General features: G+C 44.6%; 1 protein-coding gene across 13 annotated transcripts in view; it reads right to left on the reverse strand.

Moving 5' to 3' along the window:
• Positions 1 to 17708, reverse strand: part of CADPS (calcium dependent secretion activator) — a 477681-nt gene that overhangs the window by 156525 nt on the left and 303448 nt on the right. For all 13 annotated transcript variants that reach the window (XM_047095935.1, XM_047095936.1, XM_047095938.1 and 10 more), the window contains 2 exons: positions 17225 to 17291; positions 5949 to 6057 (listed from right to left, as the gene is read on the reverse strand). In XM_047095935.1, the coding sequence (XP_046951891.1) occupies positions 5949 to 6057; positions 17225 to 17291 (176 nt within the window). The remainder of the gene's footprint in view (positions 1 to 5948; positions 6058 to 17224; positions 17292 to 17708) is intronic.

The raw sequence follows: 17708 nt of genomic DNA on the forward strand, positions 1-17708 counted from the left end.
CTCCCAGAGGATGGATGGTGTTGATCTGAGGACCACACCATCAGTAACAAAAGTCTTTCTCCTCCCATTCAGCTTTAAAGCTTCTCCAATAAGGCTGCTGCCCCATGGAAACTTGTCAAGGTCACCAATGACTTCCACATCACTGAATCCAAAGATCAGTTCAGAGTCTACATTTTATTCTATCCATCGACATATCAGCCACACTTGACACTCTATTCTCTTTGAAACGCTTTCTCCACTTGGTTCCAAGTCTCCCAATTTCCTCCTTCCTCCCTGACTGCTGCTTGTCAGTCTTGTTTGCTGGCTTCTCTTCCTCCTCCTGACTGGTGAATGGTGTAGCATCCTGGCGTTGAGTCCTTGGACCTCTTCTCCTCTTCCTCAATGATGCCTTCCAGTCTTAACACCATGAATATGCTCATGGTCCCTACATTTCTATCTTCACCCTGGACTGCTCCTGTGAACTGCAGACCTGGACATCTAATGGTTTCCTTGACTTCTTCACATGGATATCTGATAGACACTAGACACCCCAAGCTTATCATATGCAACAGTGAACTCCTGGTCTTTCTCCCAAACTCTTCTCCATCTCAGTAAAGCTGAGCTCCCCCCTCTAGCTGTTCAAGCCCTCAACCTTGGGATCCTTTCTGACTCCTCATTTTCTCGCACTACCCACTTCCAATGGAATTCTGATGGCTCCGCCTTCAGAACATTATACCAAAATCTGACCCCTTCCTCCACCTCCGGGGCTTTCACTCTGGATCTAGTCATGCTCATCTCTCACCTGGGCTATTTTAATAGCCTCCCACCTTATCTGCCCTGCCTCATCCTCACTCCCTATAGTCGATTCTCAATGGCAGCCAGAGTAATCAGTTTAGCGAGAGTCGAGTCATGTCACTCCTCTGCTCAAAACCAGCCAGTTGCTCCTCATTTTGCTCAAAGGAAAAGTCTAGGTTCTGACAAGGCCTTCAAGGCTCCACGAATTGACCCACCACTACGTCTACCCTTGTCTCCTCCTCCTCCTCCTCTTTCCTTCGTGCAGACATGCACGTTCTTCCCAGGAGCCACACTTGATCTCTTGCTGTTCCTGGAACACTCCAGGTATGTTCTCACCTCGAGACTTTTGCACTTGCTCCTTCCTGTGCCTAGAAAATGCTTCCTCAAGATATCTGCATGATTCACATCATCACCTCCTTCATATCTTTGCTCAAACATCACATTCTTGTTGAGTCCCTCCTTGACCTTTACCCCTCAGTCACCATCTCTCTTATCTTGCTTATCGACTTCCAACAAGCTATGTAATTTATTTAACTTTATAAGGACAGGGAGTTTTTGTCTGTTTCGTTCACTGCTGTATCCCTAGTACCTAGAACAGCGCATGGCATAGCGTAGGTATCTAGCGAATACTTACTATTGAGTGAATGAATGCTCTACAGACCCATCTTTTTCCACAGGCTCTTCTCAAGGTTAAAATTCAGAGAGAGGTGGGTGGAAGCCTCTTTGGGCTCAGACCAAAGCTACATCGTGTCTGTCAACATAGTCCAGAAGGCTGTGTATGCCAGTCACTGGCTGGAAAAAAAGCTTCATATTTTCATCATCCTCCAAACTCTCAGTTTAATATGGAGAGGAGAATGAGCGGGAATATTTGGGAAGAGCATCCCCAAGTTTCCAACAAGGCCCAGTCACTAGCCTGTTTGACATTTGCCAATGGAAAAGATTTCTGGTGACATTAAGACTTCTCCGTTGTGTTGATAACGTTAATTCAGGTGTCTATTCCGCAACAGTGGGTGTGTGTTGGGGAGTTCTGCACTTAGAATTGCCAGGGTCTCTAGAACCATAAGCAGCTACTTCTTTATATGGAGAGTCTAGTGCTACAGCACTTTTAACAAAAGCTTTTTTTGTAGTTATGATTATGAGAGAATATTTTGCCTAATTCCTTATGGAGGGTTTTTAAATGGGTGATTTGGATAGTATGACATACAGTTAGCAAGCTGGGAAAACTTGATGAAATGAATGGATGGCATGATAAGAAGGAAAATCTGGAAGGGAAAGAAAGAAGAGTTCTGAGGGATGCCCGAAGCCCTGAAAAATGAACACTAAGGAGGTAAAAGAAAGAGTGAGTCAACAGACCTTCTGCAGCCTAGCCTCATGGTAACTTTTGGGATAAGCCACTTTGATACTGCCGGTGAATGCCAGGCTAGGCATCACCGGCGGGTACTTTCCCTGCCCCAACCCCCACCCTCCAGGGTGTTGGATCCCCACCCTCCTGGGCTTGGGAGGCTGTGTTTCTGGAGCCACCATCAAAACATCAGTTCATGGAGTTGCTTTGGACAGTGGAGAGGTAGAGGTAGAAAGATACTAAGAAGTTTTCAGATGTTTATTTAATCCTCTCAATGGTCTTCCTATGAAGGAAGCCTTATTATTCCCATTTTATAAATGAGGAAACGGTCACAGAGAAGGCGATAACTAGCCCATGAACACAAAATAGGGCTGTAAGTATCCGCGCTGGGCTTCTCCCCCCACCGTCTGGCTCCAGAGCTAACAATCGTAACCCTTGTGCTATACTCCTGCAAAACTGAATAGCGTGGCCTGATGCACAGTAAAAGCCCTCTGAGAATTAGTTGTTAACAACAGAATGAAGCCTCATCGTGCACAGAATGGGACCCAAGGAGAAATCTCTAAAGCAGCAGAAGCCGTGGCAATGACAGCAGCGGAGAGCAGCAGAGCCTTTCCAGAAAGCATGGGAGACCAAGGGCACACCAACGACAGTGAGGAGGGAGCAGAGCAACCCAGCTGAAAGGATCCCAAGGGAGGAGAAAGCAAAGTGAACATCGACACATGCTCCGAGGCAGCAGAGTTTTAGATCAGGCAGAGCAATTCCTGGGGACGGAATCTGTGGGACGTGCCGTATGGAAGTGCATGGACGCTTCAAGGAGAACGTGGAGCACAGCCCCACAGGTATGGACCTGTCAAGAACGAGAAAACACGTCTAGGAAAGGACAGAGGCAGCCCAGGCAGGGAATAGTGGCCAGTTCCCTGCAGGGTGGAAGGGGGGCTGCTGTTCCAACAAACTGCTTGGATGGACATGGTCTATTTACTTATTTACTAAAAGTTTATTAATTCATTTTTGAGACAGAGAGAGAGAGAGAGAGAGAGAGAGAGAGAATCTCAAGTAGGCTCCACACCATCAGCACAGAGCCCGATGCGGGGCTCGAACTCACAAATGGTGAGATCATGACCTGAGCCAAAACCAAGAGTCAGGAGCTTGACTGACTGAGCCCCCCAGGAGCCCTGACATAGTCTATTCCTAACGGCAAAGTTGTCTAAGGCTTGATGTGCTTGTTTAAATTGTGCCGTTGAATTATTCGGAATGTCCTTTTATTTAGACATAATTACTTAATCTCACAGAACTTGAGAGATCACTGTATACTCTCCAAATCATACCCAGGGAGAGTTGAAGTGAAGCATTTTCCATTTTTAGGTAAAGATGAACACCCTGTATGTAAAATTCACACACAATGATTTACTAATTCCCCAAATTAACATTTCAAAGATACTAAACAGGTAGAGTTGACGGGGCACACAGGCTTGTGTCTAGGTGCCCATTTCAATCAGAGGCCCGTGCAAAGGCAAGGACATGCACCCCTACGACGCTATCTGTCCCATAAACAACCTCCACCTGTTGGCTCCACTCACGCCCTGCATAAAGCCAAGAGCAGGAGAAAGAGGAAGTACTCAGATGTCCTTCCCCATTTGCACGCTCACCTGTCGGGGGCAGTTGAGAGTGGGGTCCAGGAACTTCTACTTTCATTATTTATCTATTTATTTAAAAAAATTTTTTTAACATTTATTTATTTTTGGGACAGAGAGAGACAGAGCATGAACGGGAGAGGGGCAGAGAGAGAGGGAGACACAGAATCGGAAGCAGGCGCCAAGCTCCGAGCCATCAGCCCAGAGCCCGGCGCGGGGCTTGAACTCACGAACCGCGAGATGGTGACCTGAGCTGAAGTTGGACGCTTAACCGACTGAGCCACCCAGGCGCCCCAGGAACTTCTACTTTTAACAAGCACTCTTTAAGCAGTTCTGAGTTAGACTTCTTCTGACAGTTGGGAGCCTTTAAATCTCCATTTTCAGTCACACATCACTTTGGAAACACATAGGACTTCGTACACGGAAGAGCAGAAAAGAAGTGGCTTCTTATTCTCAAGAACATAATCCGTTTACTTTCCGTTTACACCTTTGGTGGAGGAATTTATAAATGATATCCCGTGGGATCAATGTGGAAAAAAGAAAAGAGGCTTTTAGCATATATGTGCACGGCTAACTTTTGCATGTGTACAGAACAGCTTTCTCTCCGCTCCTGCCCTCCCCAGTGTAGGAAGAGAATTCTGCTTCCCTGGGCTAAAATAACAATTCGAGCTTTGCTCTAACGGTACGCATCGCTGTGTTTTCCTGCAAGTGCCAAAGAATGACGTGGGCTAGACCCTGAGTTCCAGCTCTTTTTCTCTCTTTTCAAAATGGGAAAGATGATCCTGGTCCTGTCTCCTTGGTTGGGATTGTGTAAGGTCCAAATGCAACCGTGTGGGAGAAAGAAGCAGTGAACGGGCGCGGAAGGAATTACTGTCAGAAGAAGATGCTAGTGTATTTCCTTCTCAGGTGGGGCCCTTTCGCTTCCCGCTGGAAAACGCAGGTCTCTCGAAAGTTGGAATCTATTTTTCTCAAGGGAACGCGATGGTTTGAGAAGAATGCAGACTATCACAGAACCCGTGAGGCTGGTTTCTTAACGCAGGAGTCACATCCTTTCAGTGAGATGCATGCAACTGTTTCAAACCCGTAGTCTCCATTCACTAGGAAGGCTTTCCAGGCGGAAACATTCGCCTTCCGTGGTCAGCTCCCTATCACGCTCTGGCCCGAAGCAGATTACCAAGGCGGGAGGTGGGCGTTGGTCCAAATTACTCAGGGTGGCGATTCTGAAGGTGCTCATTTTCCGAGGCGGGCTGGGCCTTCCCCCGCCGCACCTTTTCAGGTTAACATCCTATCTTTTCTCAAACTCTGTTTTTCTTTTATGTGTATTTTGTTGCATGTGGAAGAGCAATATGGGAGTAGAAAAAAAGGTTTTGGGCCAAATAAAGCAGTATGGTTGGAAATGTTTCCCTTGTGCAGATTTGGCATAAAAATAAACTTCTCTGGGAGAGGGCTGTTGGTGCTTGTTGTTCATTAATATGCTGAAATGATTTCGCACCCCCCCCCATTTTGAAGGTTCTTTGAGGCTGATTTTTATTCATCCCCCCCCCCCCGGGAAAAAGACAAAACGGGGGGGGGAAGAGGTGTGAGGGGGCAGGATGTAGAACTTATGAGAAATACTACCATTTGTGTGGTTCTTTTAGTTACATAAGGCTAGAAGCTGGGGTGTCTATGCTGGGGGACTGGTATCTTCTTAGGAAAGAAGGGCTTTCTTTTCAAGTGCCATCAGCTACCCCTGAATTGTAGTTACCAGACAGAGATACGCAGGACGGGCTCCCTTAGACGTGGAGACGCAGACCCTGCCAGGCCCACACATCACTGGTGAAAAACAACACACACTGACATACACACACATAGTCCTGAGGGCACCGATAGGACTCCCCGTTCAGTCATATCCTTTGTAGCATTCTAGGTGGAGTGCACGTTTCCCATGCCACAGCTATGGAAAAGAAAAATGTATTATGTTTTCTGTTTGCTTTTATGAAGATCCGTTGGGTAAAACCAAAGCCCTTGATTGAGACGGCGTTCACTTAACCGGGATGGAAACTCCATAAGATCAGGGCCTGTGGCTCTCCTGGTCACCTGTAAGACCTAGTAAGTCGGCTTAGTGCCCGGCACAGAGGACGAGCCCAGGAAATGTGAGTTGACCCGTGACTGGTGTCAGGGGAGAGTTCTGTGGGTGCAGAGCCTGGAGGGTGGGTGGGTACCTGGCTGGGGGTCGGTGTAGTCCACAGTGTAGCCATCCAGCTGTAGAAGTTCCTGAGGCTCCGCTTTTTTCTCCCGATAACTGCACATAGCAAACGTGTATTGACTGACCTGGGAAGGAAAAGCAGATAGTCAGGTTGTTACCTCGGTCCCTGAAGAAACCCTCTCCCGTCAACCATGTCCTTGTCCCTGAGACCCTATACTTCGTAGCTGGGTTCAGGTTGAGGTTTGCTACCCGCTGGCTGTGTGAGTTAGAGCAAGTTACTCAGACTCTCCGGTCCTTTGTTACCCCACGTGTAGACTTGGATATAATGTGAGGACCTACCTCCCCAATGGCTTATTGTGAGAGCTGAATGAGTTCACGTGTGGAATGGACTTAGAATTTATTCCTGACACCAAGTGCTTGATAAAAGCTAGAAGTTATTATTGCTGTTTGTTATTGTAATGGGCTAAGCCACATGCAAATTGCCATTTCTGTAGCTCAAAACTCGTCGAATAGTGGAAATTTTATAGGTTTTACCTAATGTAACCTTGGCCCTGGCTGAGACTGCCCCGTTCGTACAGGCCTTTTGGTCAGCAGTTAGGGACCAGACGCTCGTTTGCTAATGCCCCAACTATTTCTTGTTACCATTTTATTTTTTGCAAGCCAATTCTTAGAGTCAAGCCACACATTTTTGTTTCCCCCCTCCCGTCTCCCACGGAAGGAGGGCTTCTGGTTGCTTTGCAAAGTCCTCCCTACATCTCAGACAAGCGCAGAAGTGACATGCTGTCACAAGCAATGAGCCCTTGATCACTAGGTGCCAGTCACAGTAGAGCCAGCCTCGGTCCCTGATGGCAGGGCCGCTGTCCCTGGGCAGCCCTCACCAGTGACACGGGCATCTATGCCAATGCTGGGCGAGGGCTCCACAGCTGCAGGCCGGCCTTCAGGACCCTGTCGCCATGGTGTGCATAGACCCAGCACAGAAACCTAACAATTCTGCATCGGGCTCATTTGCAAGGTGCCTGTGGGAGAGCAAGCACCCCTCAGGGTTTGGGCTAAAAGCTTGTGGGCCTATTTACTCCACAATGTCAAACGTCTTGGAGAAGGAGTGCCACATCCCTTATCTCTTAGTTCCCTTTATTAAGAGAGACATTTTCTAAGTGAACTTTGATCCCTGCTGGGGACATTTTTAGCCTCCTCCATGGTGAGATCTTTTTTTTTTTTTTTTAATGGCAATTAGAAATTGGTGCTCTCCAGCCCTGTACCCATCCATCACCCATCTCCCACATCCTCTGGGGCCTGAAGGTCCTAATGGCAGATAAAGGACTGTGACTGGTTTATCTACTGCTGCCCTCTGTTGGTTCCTAGTGAAAACTTTCTTCACAATGCATATATATGGTTTGCAGAACCTGTTCCTTATATGGCAAGTCCTTGAGGGACTTCAAGGAAAACAGAAGGCTAGATCACTAAGAGTATTTTCATAAGTGGACGTTCATTATTCTTTGCAATAAGCAGAATAACCAATAGCATCTCTTCTCCTAAAAAGGAGGGCTAAGAGTGCAAGCGTGGGGGTCACATTGGCCAAGGGGTCCATCCCAGCTCTGATAAGCTTCACCTACCTAAGTCTCAGCGTCCTCGTCCGTATTTTACTTGCATCTTACTGTTGCTGGGGGGATTAACTGAGCAATAAAGATCTTTACATACTATGTGTGACAATCACATAACAAATGCTCAATCTGTACATTTAAATAAGCAGCTTCCTTGCATTTACTGCTACCGTTCTAATATAGAGTAGTTGAGTAGGTATAATTGCCTCCTAGATTATAAATCCATTGAAGGTAAGCCTAGGGAGCCAAACGTCTTGATTATATTTGCCTCCTTATAAACAAAGTCTACCATATAAAGGGCATTTGCCGATTGAGTCTGATTGGTTCTAAAAAGTCAAGTATGTATAATCTAATAAAGGTATTTGGGGGGGGGGCGGTTCCAAATTTACATGTTATCCTAAGCACAGCACCAGACCTTTCCAACTCATTGCTTGTCTGAATAAATGATCTCCCGGGTCCCCAGCATGAGACTGACCATACATATTGCCAGAACGGTTCCACAGTGATTTTTACCTGTCTCTGGCAACACAAGAGATGATGTAGTTTGTTAACGTGATTACTAGCCAGAGCGTCGCAGACGCTAACTTGAGATCAGAAAAATATCACAACAGAAGGGCGTCACTTCAAGATTCATGCATTTACTATTGCTACACACCTTGGGTTTATGATTTCCCTGTTCTATTTCAGGTGCCTGCTTCCTGGAGCGCTGTGCTCTGCTGCCCTCTTCTGGTAATACTGCGGAAGTTGTCCTGACAAACTTCGAGCTAATAGAAACTAGAATCGGTTTATTAAAAGAAGCATTTTAATTGGGAAGAATTTGGTGACTTACTTTAGGAAGTAAAGGCAGGAAGAAGAAACTCCAATTTTTACAAATGTGAGGGGGCACCTCAGTTTTTCTAGCGTGTTGGAAGGGTGGGGGAATTGCAAAAGGTTTGGGAATGTTTTGCTTTTTTTTTTTTTTTTTTAAGCTTCTACAAGACATCACTAAGTGAAAGGTATTGCCAATGAAATGAATGTTTCTCTGCCTCAGTAAAATTCTCTTTAAACTGAATTTTGATAAGAAGTTAATGAGATGGTGAGCACTCGTGTAATGATGGCACAGAAAGACCTAGAATGTCACAAGTCAGAGAGTTGGCCACCCCTGCCACAGCGGCTGGCCCAGAACAACAGAAAACAGAGACCCAATGATCAGAAATGACCCACAGACATCTGAAAGTGCCCTTTGGAGAGAAAGGCTACAGGACTGCAACGTTTACATCTTTGGAATTTTCACCTGGTGCATACCTTCATATGGAATTGTGGGACCAGATGGGCTGTTGGGACTTCTGAGGGTACAGCCTTCAAGGTTTGTTTATAGGTGGCCGGAACTCCAATTTACACAGCCACCCTCAGCGTATTTTCAGGCACTATTTAAACTAGGAAACGGTTTATTAACAGCGTTTCTTAAAGAGTGGGCTGAGGCCACTTTCATTAGAGTGTGCGTATGGGAGGGTGGGGTATCAGTTATAAATATGTATATTCTTTAAGACAGAACAACAGAATCTCAGGTCAGGCTGGGTCTCAGGGATTGATATTTTTCATAACTGCTCTAGATATTTCTTAAAGCACACTGAAGCTTGAGAACCATTGTTTTAATATACAGGAACTGTCCAGAAACTTTCAGTCCCTGACTTTCAGGTATATTTAACAACTAGCACTCAGATACGAGATGAAAGGGTCAGTGCTTTCTTTTCCTTGGACTCTCCCTTCTCCTTCACCCCATCATCCCTTGAAGACTTAAGTCCTTGCACATACGACTAAAGACAGAATACATTTTGTCTAGCCACCCCCCCCCCACCTTCTTGCCTTTACCATCATTTCTTATGAATGCCTCAGCTGTTATTTTTACTGAACCCCGGTCACTCGCCCTTGCCCAAAGTTCACATACATCCATTTTAGAAAAGAGTTCTTTATTTATGGTAGATTCATTCATTCATTTAACAAATCCTTAGGTAATACGTTTGGTGCTAGGAATATATAGATGTATTAAACCAGATATGACTTCTGCTCTCTTGCCTAGTGTGAAGGCAGACATTAATCACATTACCTCAGAAATGTGTAACTTTAATGGGGACAAGTATTTTAAAAGGAGATATATGGTACTATAAGAACTTAGGAATTTGGTCTAGTTGGGTGGCCACGGAAAGTTTTCATGAGGAACCACTGACTGATGGAGCCAAGATCTGAAGATGTAGAAATTTTTATGATACGAAGAATAGAATTCCTGGGACCAACGACCATTTTTATTTTATTTTTAAAGGATGCTCAACTTAAATTTTTTTTTATTTTTTAAACAAAAGTTTATTCATTTTTGAGAGAGAGAGAAAGAGAAGAGAGAGAGAGAGAGAGAGGGAGAGAATATGGGGGAGGGGCAGAGAAAGAGGGAGAAAGAGAGACTCCCAAGCAGGCTCTGCTGTCAGCCCAGAGCTGGAGGCGAGGCTTGAACCCACAAACCAAACCCCGAGATCACGACCTGAGCCAAAATCAAGAGTCAGAGCTCACCTGACTGAGCCACCCAGGTGCCTCCAAAAAATATTTATTTTTAAGTAATCTCTATGCCCAGTTTGGGGTTCAAACTAACAACCTCAATATCAAGCAGACTGAGCCAGCCAGGCGCCTCAGGACCATTTTTAACGTGACTTGGTTGTAAACGAAGGGTCACAGAGTCTAAATCCTAGACTCCTGATTGATGTTAACATGAAGGCCACCTGGTGGAGTAGAGGGAGAATAGGTTTTGGAGCTATACAGACCTGGATGTGATGCTCAGATCCGCTATTTTCTAGGTGTGTGTGACCTGGGGTAATTCAGTTAACTCTGCTGGGACTCAGTTTCATTTTCATTAAATGGAGCCGATGATAACAACTGTGGAACATTTCTTATGTTTGAATACAGAGCATTAATTTCTCTGGTAGCTGAATGCTGATTTTACTAGACGAAATCACCATCATTCCCACTTTCAGTCTACTATATGGCTCCTGTAGGGGTATTTGCCCCTCTAGCCGGAGGTAGGGTGGGTGGGACATACGGCCCGACCTAGCCAATCAGTATCACATCTCCCTGGCTACAGTGATAGGTAGGGAGATGAGCACATGACCACAAGGGCCAATAAAGGCTCAATGAACTACTGAGAAGAAAAGCCTTCTTTCTTCTGGGGCTGCTAAACTGGTGTAAATCCTGACCCTTCCCAGTATTCTGCAGGGAGAGAATGTTGTTTGAGGGTGATACCTGCTCATCAGAAAACACAATCAAGAGATGGTAATGATAGAGGCTCAAAGCCGTGATGGCTTTGCCTGAGCCCTGGACCTAGCCTTGCCAGAAAAGTCTTTATTCAATTGCTAATTTAATCAACTAACCAATACAATTCTTCCCACTTTAAAACTTAAGCTAGTTTGGGTTGGTGTCACTTGCAACCAGAATATAAATACATATGTTCTTTAAGGCAACTGTAAATTTGAGTGGGAAAAATGGACAGAGAGTTAAAAATCACTCAACTACTTATAGGTCTTACAATTCATTAAAAAAATTTTTTTTAATGTTTATTTATTTTTAAGAAAGAGAGTGCGAGTGGGGGAGAGGCAGAGAGAGGGGGAGACACAGAATCTGAAACAGCCTCCAGGCTCTGAACTGTCAGCACAGAGCCTGACCTGGGGCTTGAACTTGTGAACCGTGAGGTCATGACCTGAGTTGAAGTCGGACGCTCAACAGACTGAGCCACCCAGGAGCCCCCAGTCTTACAATTCATTTGTGGGGTTGACTTATTTAATATGGTTTCCTGAGCTACAACTACTATATTCCAAGGCACTTTACATTATCGGACAATATGTTATCCTTTTCAGATTTAGTGATTTTTCTGAAAGCTAGAGCAGAGTTTTTAGTTTTTATATTATACATAGGGAATCAGCAATAGGGTAGCACTGGTTCTGTCTGATGCAAGGTAATTTAATTCTAGAACATTGTATAGGCATAAATCTCTTGGGGACTGGTCCCATCAAGCGCTTGGAATCATGGAAAGTATTTGGAGTCAGGAGACCTGTGTTAGGTTTCACACTGGCTGCCTATTAGCTGTTGACCATGGGCACGTCACTTAACCACTCTGAGCCTCACTTTCCTCAAATATGAAATGGGTTAAGACTTGTCTTCATTGTATTACAGAAAGGTTGTAAAGACCAACTTGATGAACACTTTGCAAAGTCTAAGAGGCCATACAAATATGAGCAACTGTCAGCATTATTAGAAGAGCCACATAATATTATGGTTTGTATGGTGCTAGAAAGGGAAAAAATGGCTCAGAAATACGTTGCTGAAGACCAATCAAAAACTGATTCTGACCTGAAGTCTTTTGGGCATAGAAGAAAAATATTTTTATTGTATTGTATTGTATTTTATCTTATCTTATATTTTTAGTAAAAATATTTTTAAACTAAAAGGATCATAGTGATGAGACTTCCTAGCCTGGTCTGGGTGATGAGTTGCCCACTTCCATTCCTCCCCTTACCCACCCAAGCTGGAGAGCTCTAGGGAGGGCTCTATGGAATTGGCACCTTTATCATTAGCATTGGTTTGGTCAGAGTTCCTAATAACGGTAACCAGTGTGTTTGGTTCTTCCCATGGCTTCCAGGGTTTAGAATGAATTTACCAGCAACTTCTTGACTTGGGGTGCTGAGGACTCATTTCCCCTTACTCTTTCAGTTAGAGTTTGGAGCCATGTTTTTGAGACATCTATTGGAACTTAAAGGAACATGGCTGAGGAAGCTTTCTCATGTCATTTGCATATAATCATCTGTATCGATATTCTGATGCTCAACTCCATGGGGGCATAAACTCTGAGATGGTGTGGTCTAAAGGGGACGGCAGCTTTTGCTTTTTATTTGTTTGTTTATTTATTTATGTAAGTTTTTAAATGTTTATTTATTTTTGAGAGAGACAGAGTGCAAGCGGGGGAGGGACAGAGAGGGAGGGAGACACAGAAGGTGAAGCAGGCTCCAGGCTCTGAGCTGTCAGCACAGAGCCCAATGTGGGGCTCAAACCTATGAGCTGTGAGGTCATGACCTGAGCTGAAGCTGGACGTTTAACCGACTAAGCCACCCAGGCACCCCAGAAGCCTTTGCTTTAAAAAGGACAACGACCACTGAGGCAATAATTCTTTAAAGGTAGTCTCTGGGCAACCAGCAACGGTATCTCCTGGTGTGCTTGTAACACACAGGTTCCCCAGTCTTATGCCAGACCTACTGAATCAGAACCTTCTGGATGGCACTTGGGATGTGGATTTTATTTTTTAATGTTTATTTATTTTTGAGAGAGAGAGAGAGAGAGAGAGAGAGAGAGAGAGAGAGAGAGAGACAGAGCATGAGCAGGGAAGGATCAGAGAGAGAAGAGAGCACAGAATTCGAAGCAGGATCCAGGCTCTGAGCAATCAGTGCAGAGCCTGATACAGGACTTGAACTCATGAACGGTGAGATCATGACCTGAGCCGTAGTCAGATGCTTAACCTACTGAGCCACCCAGGAGCTCTGGGATGTGGATTTTAAATAGTACCCAGAGCCGGTGGTCCAGGCCTGTACTGGAGAACACCATCTCATTGCATAGGAAGACTTAAGTCTGTGGCACAGAACTCCCCAGGTTGGGGGCAGCGTCCAGCCACATCCATCCTGATTTTAGTCTCAGTCCTTAAAAATGGGAATCGCTGCTTTGGTACAGAAGCCCTCTGAGGATACCTTTTGTCCCTGGCTAGTAGGAAGTCCATTTACAATCTATCTTTTGGTTCCCCCAAAGTAGTAACACTAAAAGGAAATCTCATTTAGGGCGAATTTTAATAGTTCTTCATTACAGACAAAAATGTAGACTCTATGTGCTTGTCTGTGTGTGTGACGGGGTGGGGGGTGGGGAGGAGAGTTGGGGTGGGAGGGGAGAGGATTCTGAGGAGACTGGTGTTGGGTGGGTTCTCTTCCTCTTAGGTTTTCCGCACTGTTTTCCTTGAAATTAAATTTAATGGAATTCATATTTGTGTTGGGAATCATGTATTACAAACTCTCTGTAAAAATACTTCCCGAGACCTAACATGAGTAGAAAGGAAGAAATATTCAGTAAGTCACTCGAGTAGCATATACTTCCTATGTGTGGTTTGCACGCTGATGTCCTTGAAGCTTGTTCCAAGGCTGCCTGGGGAGTGGGGGGCAGGCTGAGGGGAATCTGCTTCCCTCCCCAGCTCCTTCACCCATCCCCACATTTGGCCAGAGTGGGTTCTCCTGGTTTCCCTTCTGCATTTTGAGTTTCGATGGCAGGGTTTGGTGGCTAAAAAGAAACTGGTGATCGTTTATACCTGTGACTGAAATCAACATGGCATGCAGCTCTTGGGTGCTGATTGTTACTACTCGTCCCATCATCCTTCTCTTCCAGCAGCCTCAGAGATTTTGCTTCCCTTGAACTGGGCCAGACCTGGCACTCTTGCAACTATGGTGGCACTGGGGTTGTTTCAAAGGGGGTGAGCTTTTGGGTTATCATTGTGATAAAACACTTGCAAATGTGGTCACTTAGACAATGGAGGAGAAAAAGTGGGAAGAATCCAAAGACAATGCAATATTTTCTAGGTAGGATCAAACTGCTTTTAGACATTGTTGTCGTGAACAGGGCTCTGTGACAGTGGGCTGTCATGTCACCTGTGTTGGCCACAGAGGTTGTTAAGGGAGGAATCTGATTTAAGTTGAAACTGAAGGTTATGTTTGGACGATCGACGTCCCCAACGCACCTCAATGGCTCTTGAAAGTTATGAGAATCATGTGTAAGTGAAACCTATTGAAATCCCGAAAGTGTTCTCTTCAGCTGTCCAGGAAAGATGTGGAACTTTACATGGGCTATGTATGTCCTCTGCTGATTTTCACATGTGAGCGCGGAACTTGGCTTTTAGCGACTGTGCGATTCATATCTTCTCGTGGTAGAAAGCTCAGCGTGAAGGCCCCGAGACGTCTGTGTTCCAGTTATACCGCCTAACACAATCATTCTCTCCTTTTCAGTTCAGTACATATTGTACAGACAGGCTTCACTGATATTTTGGGCACATTTCCTCGTGTTTTTTTTCCTGAAGAGTTTTTCCCTCTGAAATCGCTTGCAAAGCGAGAGGTCAGCTATTTCTCCTAAGTATGTCATCATTTCAAAGATTTTCAGAGAAAAGTCATGTGTCCAGTGGACCAATAGCTCAGAGGAGGAGGGGAGATTGTGTATCATGGTGAGAGGGCCACCTGTCCCGCTGCCTCTGGGAAGTTGTCACCGGCCACTCTCCAGGCCGTTTGATCTTTCCTTTCTCAGAACCACTTGAAGCCTAGCCTAGGTCCTTCTTCTCTCTCTTTCTTTTCCTTCTTTATTCCACCAAACATGTCCTGGATGCCCATGCCAGGTACTGAGCTAGACAATGTGTATGTGTGTAGCGGGGGAAAGAGGGAAGGACACAAAGATAAATTGGAAACCAAACCAGCCCTGAGACAGCACATAATCTACTGGGAAAGGCCGGGCAACCTCACAAGTGATTCCAAGAAAGGCCGTTCGCGAGAAGTGCTGGATGGGGGAGAACTGTCCATAATCTTGCACTGTATTTTTTGGTGCATTTTGTCTCTCCATTTATAATGCCCTCTCTTTAGAGAGGACACCAGATGTTTTTGCTTGCCTAGCATCCATTTCTCCTTCTGGTCATGGCATTCTGGTTTTGCACCGGAGACAGCCCAGTGGGACTGTTAAATCAAAGTGCCATGGCCTGCCCCTGCTAAGAGCTGGGTGTGTGACCCAAGCTGAACTGATCTCTCTTTCATATTCGGCCACTGACTGGAGATACAAGGGTAGAAAATGTTCAGAGCAGACTTTGTCTTAGGACCACATTGATGACACAGCCAGGGTTCCCTCCACCTGGATTTCTGGCACTGCTCTGGGTCCTGTCGTAGTAAGGATGGCTCATTCAGCTTTTTCAACATCCTGTTATTATTACCTTAATTAGCTTGGGTCTGTTTCTGCTATTTGCATATATAAAGCACTTCTAACAGATTCCCTTCTGGGAGTGAAAGATCAGGCCTCATAGTTCTTCTCTATGACCTACCAAGTGCCCTACACAGAGAAGATGCTCAATAAATACTGGTCAGTTGATAGTTTGAAGAAATGTATCTCAGGATGAAATATACTCCTTGCCTAACTATGGATTATTTAGGAGTTTGGGCACAATTCCAAAGTTTTCCTTGGGCTAATTTATTCTAAGATTTTGTTCTACCCCATAGCAACCACAAAAGCAAAAATGACCTCTTGCTTATAGCCAGATAGATGCATTTTGCCATAGTAGCACAGCAGAGACTTGACTAGGTCTATAGGAAGTCACATCTTAGAAGGTCAGTGTTGGTAGAACCTTCAAGGCCATCAGGCCTAAGAGGTAGTTGCTTTATAGTTAAGATTTAGAATTGGAATGGCTCTAAATACTAGTCAATGCCTATAGTGAACATAGTAACCCCATGAACACTTTTAGTCACTAAACCACAAGTTGCCTTGCTTTGTGGCATCTTCCAGAACACAGCATATATGAATTTTTTTTTTGCAAATTAAATTACAGTGTATATGCTCTGGTGGAGACCGCAAATTAAAAAGAGGCAATGGCCGGTGCCCTTATAAACTGAAAAATCCTGACGCAAGAAGCAGACGAAACAAATTTTAAAAAGGGCGGGGAGATTATCAAGGACAAGCAGCACTATTTCTGGACATTTTTTCTTAAATAGACAAGAGAGCAAAGGTACTATTTATACATTACTCATGTATTATTAATACCAACATCTACATCCACATCTGTATCTATATATAGATAGATGTTCCTTGCTGCATGGTTAATAATAGTTCCAATTGGGGAAGCCCACAAGTCCTTCAAAAAGGAAAATTCTACAGATACGTGAGCCAGAGCTATCTATGCAAACGTGGAAAAATGTCTATAGTGATTTATGTTAAAAAAACAAAAAGCGAGCTGTAGGATGACACAGAGTTTGGTTATATATATATATATATATATATATATATCTGGAAAGATATATTCCAGACTTTTAAACATAGTTAAAGAAGGTCAGTTAAGACTTTTGGAAGCCCTACGAATCAAGGGAGTGGCATACTCCCCCACCCCCAAACACCAGGGAATTCAAAATCAAACATACCGAACAGTAAAAGAGATGTCAAAAGTCTAAGTAAATTCTGACTCTTTTTCGTAATGGGTATCTTTAGAAATAGCACATTCTTCTAAAACAATGTCAGTGTTCCTAATGGCCCAACCAGGCACACGCTTGCTTCCTCCCTGGGGCCCTGCGTCACGGGCAGCTCACCTCTCCCACTTATCTTACGTATTCCTGCATTCGAGGATTCTAAAATAACGAGCATGCCTTAATTTTTCTAATTTTAAAGTGATGTAAAAATAGGGAAAAGCAACACAAGGGAGTGCTGTGGGAAGCGGAAATTTCGATGTCCCTCTGAAGTGTAGTCACATGCTTATACAATGGGTGAGAATCCATTAAGCTAACTGCTTGAGCACTGTGCGCTCTAAGTTATACCTCAAATAAAAACCATTAATTAATCCTTAATCTTAATCCTTAATCCAAATCTTTAATACTGATGGCTCTTAAGACAGACAAAGTTGAAGAGTTACCTGGACCAATACAAAAAACCTCTTCTTCCATCTCTTCCAGACATTCTTACCGATGGCCCATAAATACCTAAGGAAAAAGAAAAAGACCAGAGTTGCATTAATGCTTGAGCGACTGCACTGTTTAATTCACTTGACCGTGAAGCTTGGTACTCATAAACGAGGAAATGCACATGGCTCAGAAAAAGAACACAGATTTTGGCGCTGTGTGACTGAGGATAAGGAACAGCAAGCCAAAGTTCGCTTCCACTCCCAGAAGGAATTGTGGTCCCTCCTCACACTTGACTAATATTCTTTGATTGATTCCAGAAAGCACCTTGGAAAATGTTACATTGAGACTTAATTTTTGTATGTGCTGGAAGTCTATTAGGTAGGGAAACTCCTGCCAAAGCTGCACGAGAGAAAAAAAAGAAGGCTAAATCCTACAACCAGCCCCTATGCCTCATGTCGAGGCTCAGCCAGGAGCCGCCCACCCCCCCCCCACCTT

Source organism: Lynx rufus, unplaced genomic scaffold, assembly GCF_022079265.1.
Source record: "Lynx rufus isolate CCGP_SWC_20201006 ecotype Redwood Valley unplaced genomic scaffold, mLynRuf1.p SCAF_4, whole genome shotgun sequence".
Taxonomy (NCBI): Eukaryota; Metazoa; Chordata; class Mammalia; order Carnivora; family Felidae; genus Lynx; species Lynx rufus.